Source organism: Episyrphus balteatus, chromosome 2, assembly GCF_945859705.1.
Source record: "Episyrphus balteatus chromosome 2, idEpiBalt1.1, whole genome shotgun sequence".
Lineage (NCBI taxonomy): Eukaryota > Metazoa > Arthropoda > Insecta > Diptera > Syrphidae > Episyrphus > Episyrphus balteatus.
The window spans coordinates 124,411,351-124,428,392 of record NC_079135.1 but is presented as its reverse complement, the minus strand read 5'-3'; the positions used below and the strand labels follow the sequence as shown (position 1 = coordinate 124,428,392).

Here is a 17,042-nt window from a genome sequence, read left to right as displayed (position 1 = left end):
AACATTCATGATTTACACACGCATACTTTATATACATATTTTGAAAACCACAGAATTCCCAAACTCAAATTCTAATTAAAAATAAAATAAAATTCATCTCGAAACATTTAAGAGGATCACCCTGTGTGTGCATAATATATCTAAAACGATTTAATTTGATGGCTTAATTGCCTGAATACTTTCAAATTTGCATGATTTTGTTTAGACGTTGCGATGTGTACCTACACATTAGATGCGTGTTTATATGAACATGCCGAACAACATAATATAGAGTATATTGCATATTAAATTGCATAGGCTTCTGATTCGAACTTGACCCTTATGTTCATGTTTTTCGAATGAAGCCGGAGCGAGGCAATGACGCTGCTAGCTAGCATGGCGGTTCTAATTTAATGTGACTTTTTTATTTATTTTTGTGTTTATTTTTTCAATATGAAATATTTTTGTTTGACCGTGATTTAATAAATTATTATTCTTTTGATTTTTTTTTAAATTAATTCAATTAGATTTATATTTATGTCATTGACAAGTGCAATAATTGAATTCAGGGATATTGAATGCAATCAACAGTTTATAAATGGGACAGTTGGATCTATTGATTTGACGATACACTTGTATTGTATTTTTTATTTTGGACAAAAGGTGGTAAAATCCGTGATATTACCCAAAACAATACATTAATACAGGAGAAATCTGTGATATTACTTCAGAAATCCGTGATACCACTGGTGAAATCCATGATACTCACTGAAGAAATCCATAATACTATAATAGGGGGGCAATAGTGATCTGTAATACAAGAAAAATCCATAATATTTTCTGGAGAAATTCGTGATACCCACAGGAGCATGCCGGGGAAATCAATGATTCTTATCGGAGCAATCGGGACAGCAAAAAAACCTGTTATACATACCAAAAAATCCATGATAATAACGGGTTCTGTATAAACCTGTAATACTACTGGTGATACTTTCTGGATAAATCCGTGATACTTTCCTACACTAAAATAATACGTAATACTTAGCCTGTCATAGATGATGCAACATCTATGACAGATACAACAGAAATTTATGGAATACTTGACCAATTGTGATAGCTGAGAAATCTTTGATACATAGCACAGAAGTTCATCATATTTACTGGAGAAAATTGTAATAAATTATACTTACCGAGAAAAATTCGTGATACCGGAGATTTCCTTGAAAATTACTTAGAGAAATCTGTGATAAATATAAAAAAAATTCATGATATTTACAATTTTCGGTTAAACTAATGTTGAAATCTATGATACTTTATATAGAAATCCGATATACTTACTATAATAATCCGTGATACTTAGCGCGGAACTCCATGATGGTTACCGGAGGAATTTTGATAGCTAAAAAATCTGTGATACATACCAGAAAAATCCATGATATTGCCTAGAGCAATTCGTGATATATATAAATAGGATAAATTTCCATATTTACCGGATAAATCCGTAATACTTACCTAAGCAAAAGTGAGACTATTATGAAATACTTACCGAAAAAAATCCATGATACTGTTATGAAAAGATCTGTGATACTTTCCAGGAAATGATACTTCATATAGAAATATGTGATACTTCAGACACGATACTTATTGAAGCAATTCTTGATACTAAGCTTAGAAATCCATGATGGTAACAGGAAAAATCGTAATAGCCGAGAAATCTGTGATATTATTGAAGTTCGTGATACCTATAGGAGCAACCTGTCATATTTTCCGTTACGAAATGTTTATTCAAACAAAGCAGATAGTCTTCGATACCTCGTATGAATGCTATCAGACTGAAAGTAAAATAAGATATTTGAGAGAGATGAACTCTTTCGTTGCGATTTAAAATCATCACGTGTTAATTTACCAAAATTAATATTCCATCAAAAAAAAAAAAAAAAAAAAAACATCAATTTGGTGTCATTTAAACATGACAGTTTGACCAATTAACCTTCTTTTAAGTGAGTGACATGAATAAAGCTTAAACAATTACAGGCTAATGGTTGAATACATAATTCAATTAAAGAACTACTAATAGAAAAGTTAAAAATAAATATCATTTTCCATACAAGTACTTTACACTTGTTTCGTCACAAAGACATTTAAATAAATTAGTCACCCATACTTTACTTAATTTTCAGCATTTGACATTTGACAATTCAAACTCTAGTTGTGTCATTCATGCGTCATTTCGTTTCTAAACTGTCAATGTCAAAATAACTAGACTTTGTTTCTATATGCAAACAACGTTCGAAACAACATCAATTAAAAAACAAATAAGAAAGTACACCGCACCTTCTTATTAAACCCATTAAGAGAAAGTTCATCATCGTCGCCGCCGTCGATATTGTATCACAGCTAAAAAAAACAACAACAACAAAATATGGCGAAATGACAAACTCTCGCCACACTCTGACGTGCTAATGTCAATAAAAATTCAAACTGACAGCTACATACTAATTAAAATAATAAAAACAAAAATAACCAGGGTTGTTAAACAACACAATAATCATTCGCAACGCCAATATAATTGTGACATTACAACCTCTCTGTGATACAACAAAATATAAGTTCAACTTAAAACTTTAATGTCAGGTTGTAAAGTTTATTGTTAACTTTTGTTTTCTTTCCAAATAATTGTAAAGATACACGATCATCTCTGAAAAGATGGCAGACATTTAGTCAGCTAAAGATCAAACAATGGGCCCTCTTGAGCAATATAATTGTACTCACGCTGTTTTAGTTTTCTTTTTTGTTGATAACTTCTGTTTACTTTTTTTTTTTATGTCTGTACATCCACATTAAGTAGCTGCACACGATATTTTTTGACTAATTTGTTGAGGGTCGGTCTTTAAAGAGTTGTTTATGTTTTTTTGCTTTGTTAATTCTCTCAACTTGATGCAGATGTCGTCGTCTGAGAGTTGATCATTCCGGAGTCTGTCTGTCTGATTTGTTTTTTTTTTTTTTTTTTTATTTCATCATTTGCGTGTCTGCAACTTGTTTATGTATATTTTTTTTTGTGGGATTTCCTTCAAGCTGCCGATGCTACTGCTGCTTTTTTTACCACAAGTTGACAAATGTAATTGGTTTATTATGCAATTTTATATTATATCTGTTTTGTAATGGAAGCGAATAAATGTTGGTTTTAAGATCTTTTATGTAAATCTTGGGTAATTTCAACTTCAATAAACAAAACAAAAAAAAAAAAAACAAGAAAGTGACAGAAGGTCAGAAGAGGAATCAAATAAACGACACATTAAGAGGCTTACGAATTTAAATGGGAAGTGTATATATATGTAACTTAAAAAAAAAAAAAACAGAATGAAAATGAAACTTAATATTTATTTATTCCTTTTAAGTATGGTTGGCTATAAATTCTAGATAAAATTAAAAAAAAGAAAAATCGAGGTAAGTTTTTTGACGAAATATTGTCACAGTGAAGGTTTCCAAAAACGCAACACGGTGACAGTGACATAGTTTGACAAATTTTCAGTGTTTTATTATGACTAGAATGTCCAATAAAGCTAGATCAGCTTAGTTAAAGTGGCCACATTAAATTACTTCAAAATTCGTTTCTGTGATATAGACAAACTGTTATAAATTTTGTCACCTCGGGAACGTATTACCACCTCACCAGTTTTCACTGTCATTAATATCATTGAATATTCAATGGAGCTAGCTCAGCACGATTTAAGGAGCCTTATTGCAATTTTTCATAAGCCCTCTGTTATACTGAAAAACTGTTATACATTAGCATTTTTGTCACTCCGCTCCGGAAACGTATGACCACTTCAACAATTTAAATGATTTCTGCGTCAGGTCTTTTTGTTTACTAGATTTTATATCTGTCTACAATAAATATGAGAGAGCACAATGAATTTTGACATCATAAAGGCACATTCACATTATGACACCCTGTGTTTTTAATTATAGTGAGTTTGAAATGAACTACGGGGTCAAAAAAGTTGCAAAAATCGCACTTACTAGATACTGATGAAGTTAAAACGAATACCTAATTATTTTAAATTTATTTTCTTCAAGGTTAAACAAAATTAACTAAACGTTATTAATTAGAGCAAATTATTTTCTCATTTTATATTTATGAAATTCAAAAAAAAAATCATATAGAAAGAGGTAATAATTAACATTTGTTCACATTGACTTTCACATTAAAAAAAAAAAATAAAACTATTTCTCTCTTAACATCTAATAAATGTAGGAATGAAAGTATAGAAATGAAGTGTAATAGAATTAAAAATTTCTATTCCGATTATCAGTTTGTCATTATTGTATTGAATACAACTTTAATTGACAGTTCTTATGCTTTAATTGATAAACCATTTCATCAATAAGTGTGTTGATAGTTCGGAATAGCAAATAAATGCACCGGCCCACAAAAAAAAAGTTGTGAATACTTTTAACCAGACCTAACCTATCTTTATTTATTTTGACACGCTGAATCCAAATCTTAAGTCAGTTTTTAATAAACTGCACAAAAAATCGATTTGTGTAGAGATTTTTATAGTTTCTTGCAATTTAGTTAAAATTTTGAGGGTGTAGGACAAAATTGACTTCTGATTCGGATTCAGCTCGTCAAAATACATAGAGATAGTAGTTAGATCCGGTTAAAAGTACTGTTGCAAAAGGAAATTACAAATCCTCGACAGTTTTTTTTGCAATTTATTCAAAATTTTGAGTGTGTTTGGTCAAAATCGACTTCAGATTTGGGAATTTTATGATGTTTTTAAATGTACTCAAAATTTTTAGTACCTATGTCTGGTTAAAAGTAATGCCAACTTTCTTTTTTTTTGTGGGCGGTAATATCAATGCGAAATTACCAATTAAGTTATTTCATATAATAAAGATTTAAGTTGCGACCAACAAGTTATTCTTTAAAATCAAAAAACCCGTCACAAATTTATTTGAAAGTTTTTTAGGATCAAAATCCACCTTCTTTAAGCTTTCTGAAGAACAGAACTAGAATTTCTTTGAACTTGATGAATAAATGACTTTTTTATTTTACAAAGTGGGCTTGAAAAATTACTTTGATGATGCTTACTTTTTCATTTCAAATCAAAAGGTTATAACTACCCTTTTGAAATATTATAAAAAAATTTGGTTTTAAGTGCAAAAATGCAACTAGCCATTTCAATACAGCACTGATTTCTTTTATAAAGCGATAAAGGAGGAATGCTAGTGACATTTCGACGATGTTTGAAAAAATCCATTGATTTAGTAACTGCACTGTTAATGCTCTATTTTGTACTTTATCTAACAATATGTGAATTATACTCTAGCTAAGCACGTACTTCGGCTTTATAAATTAAAGCCAAATTGGAAGAGTTTCGTGCACCCTTTGATAAAACCTTACTTATTAGCAGAATTTTAGGAACATAAAACTTGTACATAAAACACTTACTTTAATTGCAGCGAATTTGAAAATGAATATGAGATGCTGTGGTCGGCAAAACAATTCAGTGTTTTGGATAAGAGGTCATTTATGAATATAAGAAATAAATATGGAGACAGAACAGAACCGTGAGGTACACCGGCGTATATTGAATATCCAGACCTATGATGGTAGCCGATCGGAAAAATATCCGATCGGAGAAAAGTTCCGATCGGAAGATTTTTGTATTCACGGTACCCGAATTTGAGGAGAGAAATTATTCCAATTTTTTTGGTTTTTATATTTTTCGGATAATTGTTCACGTTTAATTTTCTATCGGGAAGAATCGGAAAGAAAAAAAAGCATGAAGCACAACGCGTCTCAAATATTTTGACAGTTCACTGCATAGCATCGCATGTATTTTAAATTTTCAACGCACCTAAGATTTTTTTTCGTACATCTGTCCGATTTTACTGTCGGAAGGGTTAAAATCATATGAAAATTGAAAAATTCGTACAAATCGGATAAAATTTTCTTCCGATCGGCTACCATCATAGGGCTGATCATATTTTAAACCTTGCAACACAACTTCTATTGAATGACCGGAAAGGTTATTGTTATTACTAATCTAACGGAGATGGCATTCATCGATACCAAAAGCATGCATTTTCCATAAAAGAACAAACATATTTTTTGGCACCCGCTTGGTAAAGAGAGTTCTTCAAGATCTCAATGTACACAAATCCGCTTTTCTAGTTATTATCCCGCCATTATTTTGAAAAAGTGTTGTTCTTCGTTGGCAAATTTTCTTCGTAAAAAAATTACCTAACACGCAATATTCCTACTTTTTCTAAAGAATTGTAAATATTGGTTCCACTTTTCGGTGAGCTATGCTATCAAATCGCCTGTGGAACTTTTACTACGATAACCGTACTGCCGGTTATTGATGCTTAATTAACGTTTCCATGGTTATTGATGTCCGGTTATTGATGCTTAATTAACGTTTCCATGACCTATGAAAGAAAAGACGTTAATGCAATTATATGATATTGATTAGAAGAAAGGAAAATCATAGTTTCAGTTAAATATTTTGAAAAATGTGGTTACTGTGACACATTTTTCATATTTTTTATCAATGTATTAAAAGGTTCAAGTTGGTTTATTATTTCTTGCTCTTTTCGAAGTGAAAACTCGCGAGGAACTTTGTTCGGGGCGAAGGGCTTCCAAATCAAAAATACCCATAATATGGTTCCTTTTCCATTTGAATTCCGTTCACTTTTCGTTTGTAACAGAATGTTTACCCAATAGTAAAATAGTTAAAACCGGTGGAAAACACGGTAATGACATTTCTTTATTTGATTCAAGTTTGTCTTCTAAAATCAACGAAATATGTTAAAAATGTTAATGGTTCACAAACCTATGCACGTATATGTACGTTGATTTTTTGAAATAAGTTACTTACATTCTGAGTAATGGCAACAAATTTTGTAAATGACTACATTCAACAAATAATAATAAAGTCTTATAAATTCAGCTATATATTTTCCCAAGAATGCATTTAAATTCAAGCTTTTTCATATACAAATATGTTATAGTAAAGTAATTGGTCCATTCTTTTTTTACCTATGCCACGGTAATGACATATTTAGGTAATGTTATATCAATTCACCAAAGCTCTTAACTGTTTGACAATGTGAAGCTTAAAGGTCCTTAGCTTAGGATAACTGTCAAAAGTTTAAGTTTAAAATAACAAATTGCATTTGTTATTTGTTTTTTTTTTTTTTAATAATTTAAATTTATTTTATCTTTTTTTTTTTGTTTAATTTCAGATAAATCTCCGATTAATACTCGTTAGCGGTAAAACAAAAGAATTCCTATTCAGCCCCTCAGACTCAGCTGGTGATATCGCACAAACAGTATTCGATAATTGGCCCGATGGTGAGTATCTATCTATCTGTTCTGTACTATCTCTTTTATATTTTGTATCCTATAATCATGTTATTTATATCAAAACATTCCAATTTTAATACATACTCTACTCGTATATACAATTATTGATGACAACCAACTGGGAATTTTTATCATCATCAGTGCACCTGGTAACCCTCCCTTTTGAATTGAATTCATTGATTTGAATCTTTGCCCTTTTTTCGTTTATACAAAAAAAAAAACTGAAAAATCCACAGCATTACCATGCAAAAACATATTAAAATGAAGTTAAAATATATTTATCTCTGGAGTACGTCGATATTTCCGCTTACTTTTATGCGGTACGCTGGTATCTACTACATATCTCTATACCGCTTTTATGTTTGCTCTTACAATGTATTTGGAGGCGTCAGCAGAACGTTGTCGGTACATATTGGCATTGTGTTTGCCTAATTAATTAATCTGCAGCGTGGTTCATTTACATAAATTATTCTCCTACATGTCCTCGTCGTCGTCGTAGTTCTCCGTTGTTGTATAGTCATGTGTGATGTTGTCGATAGATTTCGATGTCGATACGAATTGATCCTGAGAGTTGCACACGATTCCACCCTAAATAGTCATTGATGGTAGTCTCGTTTATTTGCAGAATGAAGGAATAACAAACGCTCTGACTGGAGGTATTGTGTTTTGGTGCGGTGGGGGTGGTAACTCTGGTGTGCTCCTTTTTCCATTTGTTTATTTTTTTTTTTTATGCAAAATCCCCCACAACAATGTTTGTGTGTGTGGGGGCGGTTTCGAGAGGTGTGTCATCTATTAATTTTTTTTTCGATATTTGATTCTGATTTAAATGGTTTTTTTTTTTTTTCGTTTTTGGGGTTTTTTGGTGGGTATAAATATTTTCAGGATTTTTTTTGGAATTTATTTTATGTGTCGTTGTTGGAAAATTGTCCTCATTCAACTCAGGTTTATTGCTATTTCTCATTTTGTATTTATAAATTTTTTGTTTTTATTCGCGTGAAAATACTTAGTTTTGTTGACCTATTATTGAGGCAATTAATCGGTTTTATTATTGTTTTCGATTCCAAGAGAGTATAAGTGTACGAATGAGTGGAAAATTGATTGGAAGAGTCGTCATTGACTCATGAATCTATCTTTTTTTTTCCTTTTAATTTTAATGAAGCTTATTGATATTGTTTTTCCCGATTTTTTTTGTTTTTTGTTTTATTTGTTTGGAAAAATATAAATATTTTTATAAGAAGCTTTGTTATTTTAGTTAATTAGTTGTGAATTCGAGAGGTTTGTAGATAGGACTTTCGGTTGAATGTAATCAATCCAAGCTCTAATGACTCGGCTATTTTTCGGAACTGCCATAATCCTTTCGTTGCTGTAGATAGTACACATTTCTAGTTTTCGTACCCTTTTTTGGATGAAGTTATAGAATCTGCACAATTAAACTTAATTTGCTGAACATAATTTTTTCAAGAATACCGCGAATCTAACGAAAATAAAATTAAAAAATTCAGACATTCTATTCAACCGCGATGAATAGAAACTTTGTTAAACCGAATCTGTGACTCAAATCTGCGACTCGAATTTGAAACTTAAAACTGCGACTTGAATCTGCGACCCAATTCACCATTTTCGAGTTCTATTTACCAGTTTCGGCACCGATTTTCCAACTTCGATACCAGTTTCGGTTGCAATTTATCATTCTCGGCTGCGATTAACTAGTTTTCATTGTAATTTATCAGATTTATTTGGTTGCGAAGGACCATTGCGATTTACAAGTTTTGGTTGCGATTAAATATTTCGGTAGTGATTGATCAGCTTCGGCTGTAATATACTACTTTCGGTTGAGATTTACCATTTTCGGCTACGATTTATGATTAAATTCGGCAGCGATATATCAGTAACAGCTGAAATAGGTATACGTGCTTCAACTGCTGCAATGCAATAGCCTCTTCCACGATTTACAAATATCGTTAGCAATTTCCCGGTTTCGTCTACGATATAAAAAAATCGGCTGCGATTTACAAATTTTAGTTGTGATTTACCAGCAAAACACATTTTTCGACTGTGTCTACGAAAAACCAGTTTTAATTGGGTGCGTTTTCCAATCTAAGGTTGCGATTTACCAGATTCGGTTGACATTTATGAGATTCGGCTGCGATACCAGTTTCCCTTGCAATATATCAGCTTTGGCTGCTGTTCTCCAGCTTCAACTACGTTATACCAGTTTCGATTGCGATTTATTGATTAAAAGGCTTTAGGAATTCCAGGTTAAACATAGTACGAAAACACCTTCCTAACCGGAGTATATAATTAAGAAACGCTGTAGGCTGACTCGCGAAAAAAGCTCCTGAACGCAATCTGGGTATTATTTTATGACTTTTCCACATAACCTGATAGCAGCACAAAAAAAAACCCTTCCACAGACCTTTAAAACCTCACAACAAACCCGATACAATAACCTACTAAAGATTCAAAGTTCTTGGAAGAAATTATCCCATTTTCATATTTGCTTTGTCAACCTTCTCAATAAACAAGGACATTGGCACCAAACACTAAAAAAAAGACTATTCAAGCTGTGTGTTGTCCCGTCTTCCACTTCTTCAACTTCCTCTCCATCGTAAAAGGATAGACCACACCATCACATCGAAATATAACTTGGTGAATTATTATCAAATTTATTTGCGGTCATCACCCTTTTATCTACGTCATTTAAAATTCCTTGAAAGCCAGCCATAGCCACTAAATGGTGCAGAAACAACGACCCAGGTACTTCGTTTGCTGACTCACAAAAACATCTGAATGGCTAAATCCTTTCGCCTTCCATTAAAGAGCTCCTCGTTTTTGGTCTTCTTTTGTCGTGACTTCACCTGGTTAGAAAAGAGGGACAGCAAAAAAAAAAAAATTAATCAACTGAACCGTTTTTGGCTGGGAGTAAAAACAACTAGGAAAACGTCTCTTTCTCTTGATGGTGTCCTATACAACAACTAGGTACCAACCATCACCTCTATTTTATAATATCGACCATACTCTCTTCCTGCTCTACACAATTCGAGTGTATAATCATACTATACATTTTTACCTATACCCGCAGCGCACTGTCAACAAAAGTGTAATGGAGCATTTAAGAGATTTCGTTTGAATTCCGCCTTGGTTGGTATACGACCAACGACCGACGACGTTCTCCATTTATTCACACGAAATTACCATATACACGTTTTTAGCGCATTAAAATTTTGTCCGGGTACTATGGCCCAGCAAAATCCCCTCCGTCGTCTATCATCGCATCGTGTTGCTGCCTTTGGCCGCAAACGTACTCTGGAAACACTCGCTCGCTTAAACACGAATTTTACCCCCGGAGGAGGAGTGCCAATGCCAAGCCGACTCTCCATACAAAACGACAACTATGGGGCGAAGCGAAACAATATTCGCAGATCGAGGGAATAAATCACAACATAACATCGCACGCGTATCTCGTTCAGAATACTAATTTTCGCGCGAAAAATAAAAGCAAAAAAAAAAAAACAATTTTAATTTTTTGACGAATTGTTTTGTTCAGCTGGAGAAAAGCTCAAGTACAATTTTATTATGTCTAAAAGAGACTTATCGCACCCAATTTCTGAATTTAGAAGTTACTTTGTGAAATAGTTTAGATTTTTATTACCCCAAAATCTGCAAATTTGCCATAAAAAAAACTCTAATAAATCTGTCCTATTTATATATTAAAATAGAAGTTGAATAAGGTATAGTGTATGTATATGGTTATGATGGAAGGACTTGAATTTTAAGAGATCAGGCATACATCTCATAATTAATATCTGATACACGGATAAGCTACCGAATTTAACACCAACCACATAAAACCGGAATAGATATTTTTTTTATTGAAATTTAAGATTCTTATGCTTTGATTACGTGATTTGGGTAAAATGATTGTTTGAATAAGTTAAAAATATAAACAAAAGAACGACTGAATATGTGCTAAAATAAAATATTTTGAACACATTTTAATAATTATGTATATCGAATGTCTTTTAAGGAATTCGATATCTAATTTGAATAATGAATATTAATGAATTTTAATGTGAATGTTTTAGATTTTTTTTTTTTTTTAGTTCTGGAATAACAATTGTGTCACCTTGTTGTGATTTGTTTATTGTTTTTGTATTAATTTGGCATATAGCAATCTGAAAATTTTTGAACCAAACTTGTCTTATTCGTTTGTGCAATGTTTGTCCACCCAAAATTTTCGTTTGTCCACCCAAAAACAAAACATTTTTAGAGCATATTCTTTTTTTTATAGAAAGTCTGAAAAATGAAAAATCATCTTAAGTCCATTCTACGTTTAGAAGATATTCAAAAAACAAAATTTGTACTGAAAAATTCAAAGTCCCCTAAAATCAAAAAAAAAATACTTTTTTCAAAAATTCAAATTTCTGTTTACTAAAAATCGTCGTTTGTCCACCTTATGCTTAGGAGAAATTTAATAAACAAAATTTTTTACTGAAAAATTCAAAGTCCCCTAAAATCCCCAAAAATAACTTTTTTTCTTCAAAAATTCAAGTGGGGATTTTATGGGACTTTGAATTTTTTCAGTACAAAATTTTGTTTTTTGAATATCTCCTAAACGTATGGTGGACAAACGATGATTTTTGGTTTGTATTCATATCTCGATTTTTGGGGATTTTGAAATTTTCAGTAGATACACTGTGGTGTATGTGTAATTTTTATTGGGAATTTTTAAAAATTAATTTTTTGAATATCTCCTAAACAAATTATGATTTGGTATATGTAAAGAACTCGAGGTGGAAAAGTGACAGTAGTTTGAATTTTTGAAAAAAAAATTGATTTTTTAGGATTTTAGGGGAATTTAAATTTTTCAGTGCAAAATTTGATTTTTCGAATTTTGAAACGGAGGTTGGAAAAACGATAATATTTCGCTTGTATATAGAACTCGAGGTAGACAAATGATTGCAATATTTTATACGTCTATATCTCAAAATTTAAGCGTTTTGGACAATTTTTCATTTTTCTGACTTCCTATAAAAAAAAATGCTCTTAATTTTTTTTGAAGGATGGACAAACATTGACAAAAGGTGGACAAAAGAATCAAAAAAATTTGGTTCAAAAATGTTTAGGTCGCAGTTCTGGCTACATGGAGCTGAGGTAGTTCACAGATAATCAAAATAAAAACTAAAGAGGTAGATTAGGGTGGGTCAAAAAAATCGAAAATTTTTTTTTTTGATTTGGTACTCCGAAAAATCGATTGCTAGACCCCTCTAGAATATACACACCAAATATGAGCTCTTTATATTAATGGGAAGGTCCTCCGCTTTGTAATTTTCCATTTTTACATACAAAAAATTCCTTGGAATGAAATTGATTGCTTTTACCGTTTAGAAGATATTCGTATCCAAATCGCAATGCATACGGGTCATAAGAAAACTATTGAAATCAGTGAGCATTGGTTTGGATACGAATATCTTCTAAACGGTAAAAGAAATCAATTTCATTACAAGGAATTTTTTGTAGAACGTTTAAGCCCCTACAAGAATATATCTTGCTAATTTGAAAATAATGAAGTTTCAGTGAATTAGAAATTTTTTAAAAATATAAAATGTTTTTATATTTATTTTTAAATTTGATCTCGAATATCTTTAGAATGGTTAGATTAATGAAAAAAGTTAATAAGACCTTTTTTGTGGAGCAATCAATTTTCAACAAGAATATGTCTTGCGCGTTTGATCATTATAATTTTTCAATTTGTTACAAAATTAAGAACAAAAAACGAATTTTTAAAGATTTTCTCGATTTTTGGACCTCAAATATCTATTCAACGGTTAGATAAACGAAAAAAGTGTATAAGGCCTTTTTTGTAGAGCGTTCAATTTCCTACAAGAATATGAAAAGAAATTTGCTAAAAAGTCAATTAATAAAAAAATTATTTTTTTTTAGTAGAAGCTTGATGTAAAAATGGAAAATTGCAAAGCGGAGGACCTTCCCATTAATATAAAGAGCTCATATTTGGTGTGTTTATTCTAGAGGGGTCTAGCAATCGATTTTTCGGAGTACCAATTCAAAAAAAAGAATTTCGATTTTTTTGACCCACCCTAAGGTAGATATAGTTTTTATTTTGATTAACAAAATTGCCGTTGCAATAATACTTATGCATTCTGTAATGTGTATCTAAATCAACTACTTTAAATGTCATGTAAAACAAAAATCATTAAAAATATGGAATTATAATTTGTATAGTAAAAATCTGAAACCACCTCTGGCTAAACAAGAAGCCACAAACCATTTAGCACAGATATGTGCAAGAGTGTTATTTGTTTGTTTGTTTATATATTTTTTCAAGTAATTAGCATAGTTATTGACATATTTTACTTACTTTTTGACCTGAAGTAGATACATAGGAGCATTCTGTTGAATTTCTACAAAATCAATTTAGTATTATTAAGATATGATTTTAAATTTGATATGGTTGCGTGTGTATGAAAGCACACAGTTAACGTATTTCTAATATACATAATGTCATTCATAGTCTCATAACTTTTAACTGACATACTTACTAACATCATTTTAAGGTTAACACACAAATTTTATATAGTTCAGCAGAAATTTAATTTGCTTGACATTTAGTTTGGGTTTCAAAGAAAAATGTCTACATACACATTTCTTAGAAGTTCTTCAATCCTTTAATAGGCTTTCAAGTTAATTGACATTAAGTATAATTGCGACATGCTGGCTATTTGAATATCTTATTCATTCATGGTCATTGCCATTTGGATGGTTGTTGCTGTATAGTTGAGTAGGTATATACAAATGTTCCTACAAATGCTATTATTATGTTATGTAGATTAATTCATGATGAAACTACATTTGTTTGGTTTTTCAAGATTTTGTATATGACATTTTAAATGAATAAAATCTTGGAAATACAATTGACAGAATGCGAAAAAAAAAAATAAAATGAAAAATGTCATTTGCTATGGCATAAATGAAAACCTTTTTTTTTTTTTCTTGTTAATAATATGTATTAAAAAAAGAGAAATCTAAGAATAGTCAAACCAGTTGGAGTAAATGACCTTTATGAAGTTAAAATTACCCGATTTTACACTTAAAAGTGTATTATCATACAACTTTTGACGTTTACACAGTAAATGTCATCCTTTATTGGAGTAAAAACATGTTCTTTTTACTTTAGATATAAATATATTAAGTAGATTAGTGAGATACATTTATCATATCTTATCTCCTTTATCTTTTTTAAATCTAACAAGTATTCAGGGCTTCAAAATAAAAGCTTTCCATTTGTTCAAGGTGTGTCTTAGAAATTATATATCTGTCAAAGTGACGTTTGTGCTTGCAAATATAAGGTGCGTTCCATTCAGCCTTGCAAATTTATTATTTAGCCGCGTTTTTTAAAAGGTGGAAGACTACTCACGAGTACATGAGTAGTTGATCTAGCACTTACAAACTTCACATGAAATTCTGCTGGAGTAGTTGATAGTACTAGATTTCTGGCACTATAGTAAATAAATTCACTTTCACCATCCAAGAAATTCGAACAGATCTTCAAAATATTTATTCTGCCTTCCGTTCTTTGTCTATTATCATGCAGCAAATTTCTCATTTACATGCTAAAATAAAGAAAAAAAAACTTTGCATTTCTCCGCCAAGAAAAAAAAATAAAAAACAAAATGAATTAAACATTTTTGTTTGTTGAATTTCTTGATTCGTAAAGCCAACGATGATGACCGCTTTTATTATAGTAGGCACTCGTAAATGCATAAGTAAATTGATTTGGATTTGGATGGAGCCCAAAATAATTTTTTCTGTATTTACTTCTAACTATTTGATTTGATTTTATCTAGAACATGCAAGTTTTTAACTGAAAAAATGTGGTTTACAAATTTGTTTAATTTTTTTCTCCTCGCTCTCTGCATTTTATCATTTCTCATTTTCTTTGTGTTATTATTTGATTAAGCTTTTATCATTTTGAAGCAGAAAAATAAAATATATACAAATATGAGTCGTGCGCAAAGTTATACGCTTTGACATTTTTTCTACATTCTGCGTTTATTTATTTGATTTATCGTTTTATTTTTCAGTTAAATGTGTTTATAAAAAAAAATAAGAAATGATTAATCTAGAAAATAAATGGGTGTGTGGTTCTTTGTGGTTTGTTACACTGCAAACCTTGATAAAGATTAAGTTCCCATCGGCTAGTGTTGCAAATTTCTAATTTCAAAACTAAGTTCTGCTATTTTGACATTTTTTTTTTATTCTTCATTTAAAACAAATTTATTAGGGATTGATTAGTGAAAATGAGCAACCGGTTGTCAATATAAAGAAATGTCATGTATTGACACAAATCTAGGTATCAAGTGACTGCCAACTCAATCCAGAACCTGTATGAGCTGCCTCTTTATACAGAAAAAAAAATCTGCTCTAAAATTTGGAAAGCAAGACAATACTCAATTTCTAACCTAACTTTTCGTTCAGAAAGTGACATTGACTATTTAGTTCGGAGATTTCTCTGGATTCAACTTTTTAAACAGTTTTAAATCTGTGCTACCAAACTATTTTTTTCATAAATTGTTTAGAATTAGTTTATAAACGTGAAAACTGACTTTTGGAATGACAAAATGTATTTAACTAGTTTTGGTTAGCATACATTTTTGTATCTTTTTGTTAAACAAACATGAAAAACACAAGAAAAACCCGAAAGCGAAAAATATGACAACTCTAAATTTTTGTTGTGTGTGCTGTTTTCGGAACACTCAATATACAGTGCTGCCAAGATTTCAGGTTAAGCCCCTAGGCGTTTTTTTTTTTTTTGTCCAGTTAAAACCGCTTGTAATCAAAAACACACCTACTGTCATGGAACAACTTAATTTTGAATTTATTATAGGTATAAACAATTTACGAGTGTTTATAGAAATACATTTATGTTTAATTTATGTTTTATTAGAAAAGTAATTTACATGGTTCCTTTACTTAAGTTTGACGTTTGGGAGAGAGATAGAGATATATTACTGTTTTCCTTAGAAAAATATATTGGAAGCTTATGCGTTTTTAATTGACAATCCGGAATTGTTCTTCAATTCGGAATCCCAATTGAACAGTTTTTTTTTTATTCCGAAGAATCTGTAGTTTGGTGTAAATGTATTGGTTGAGTTTGACATGTGTCACATATATGTATGTCTATTCGCGCCAAATATGACATTGGTCAAATGTGACATCTGACATTTAAATCTATGAATGTGTGAGTGATTCTGCTTCTGATTTTAAAACCAGAAGAGAAATTCTCTTTTTTTCAGAATCAGAACTTTCAGATTGCTTTTTTTTTGCTTCCAGATTGTCAATTACAAACGCCATTAAATGACACTTTCGTTGTTCAAATTTATGCTGCTTTACTGTCCTTTAACTTGAGTATTTACCCTAAAACTGGTCCTAAAACTCAAAGTCCACTTACGAAAAAATGGCTGAAACGGCTCCATATCATATTGAACCTTAAAATGTCGCAAAACTAAATTCTAGTACAAAAAACAGAAACCACAGGGATAGTTAAATTAATATTAAACGTTACATTCTTTTTCAATCAAATTAATTATACTTTATTGTAATGCACAGATTGTAACAATGCATCTGATATGTGGTTATAATACATATTGTCATTGTCATCATTACA

The 17,042-nt window shown here is 30.9% G+C and overlaps 1 protein-coding gene across 1 annotated transcript in view; it reads left to right on the top strand.

Moving 5' to 3' along the window:
• LOC129912152 (ubiquitin-like protein 3) overlaps positions 1–17,042 on the top strand; it is a 133,864-nt gene that overhangs the window by 112,115 nt on the left and 4,707 nt on the right. Inside the window, exon 2 of the mRNA XM_055990281.1 lies at positions 7,237–7,345. Within this exon, the coding sequence (XP_055846256.1) occupies positions 7,237–7,345 (109 nt within the window). The remainder of the gene's footprint in view (positions 1–7,236; positions 7,346–17,042) is intronic.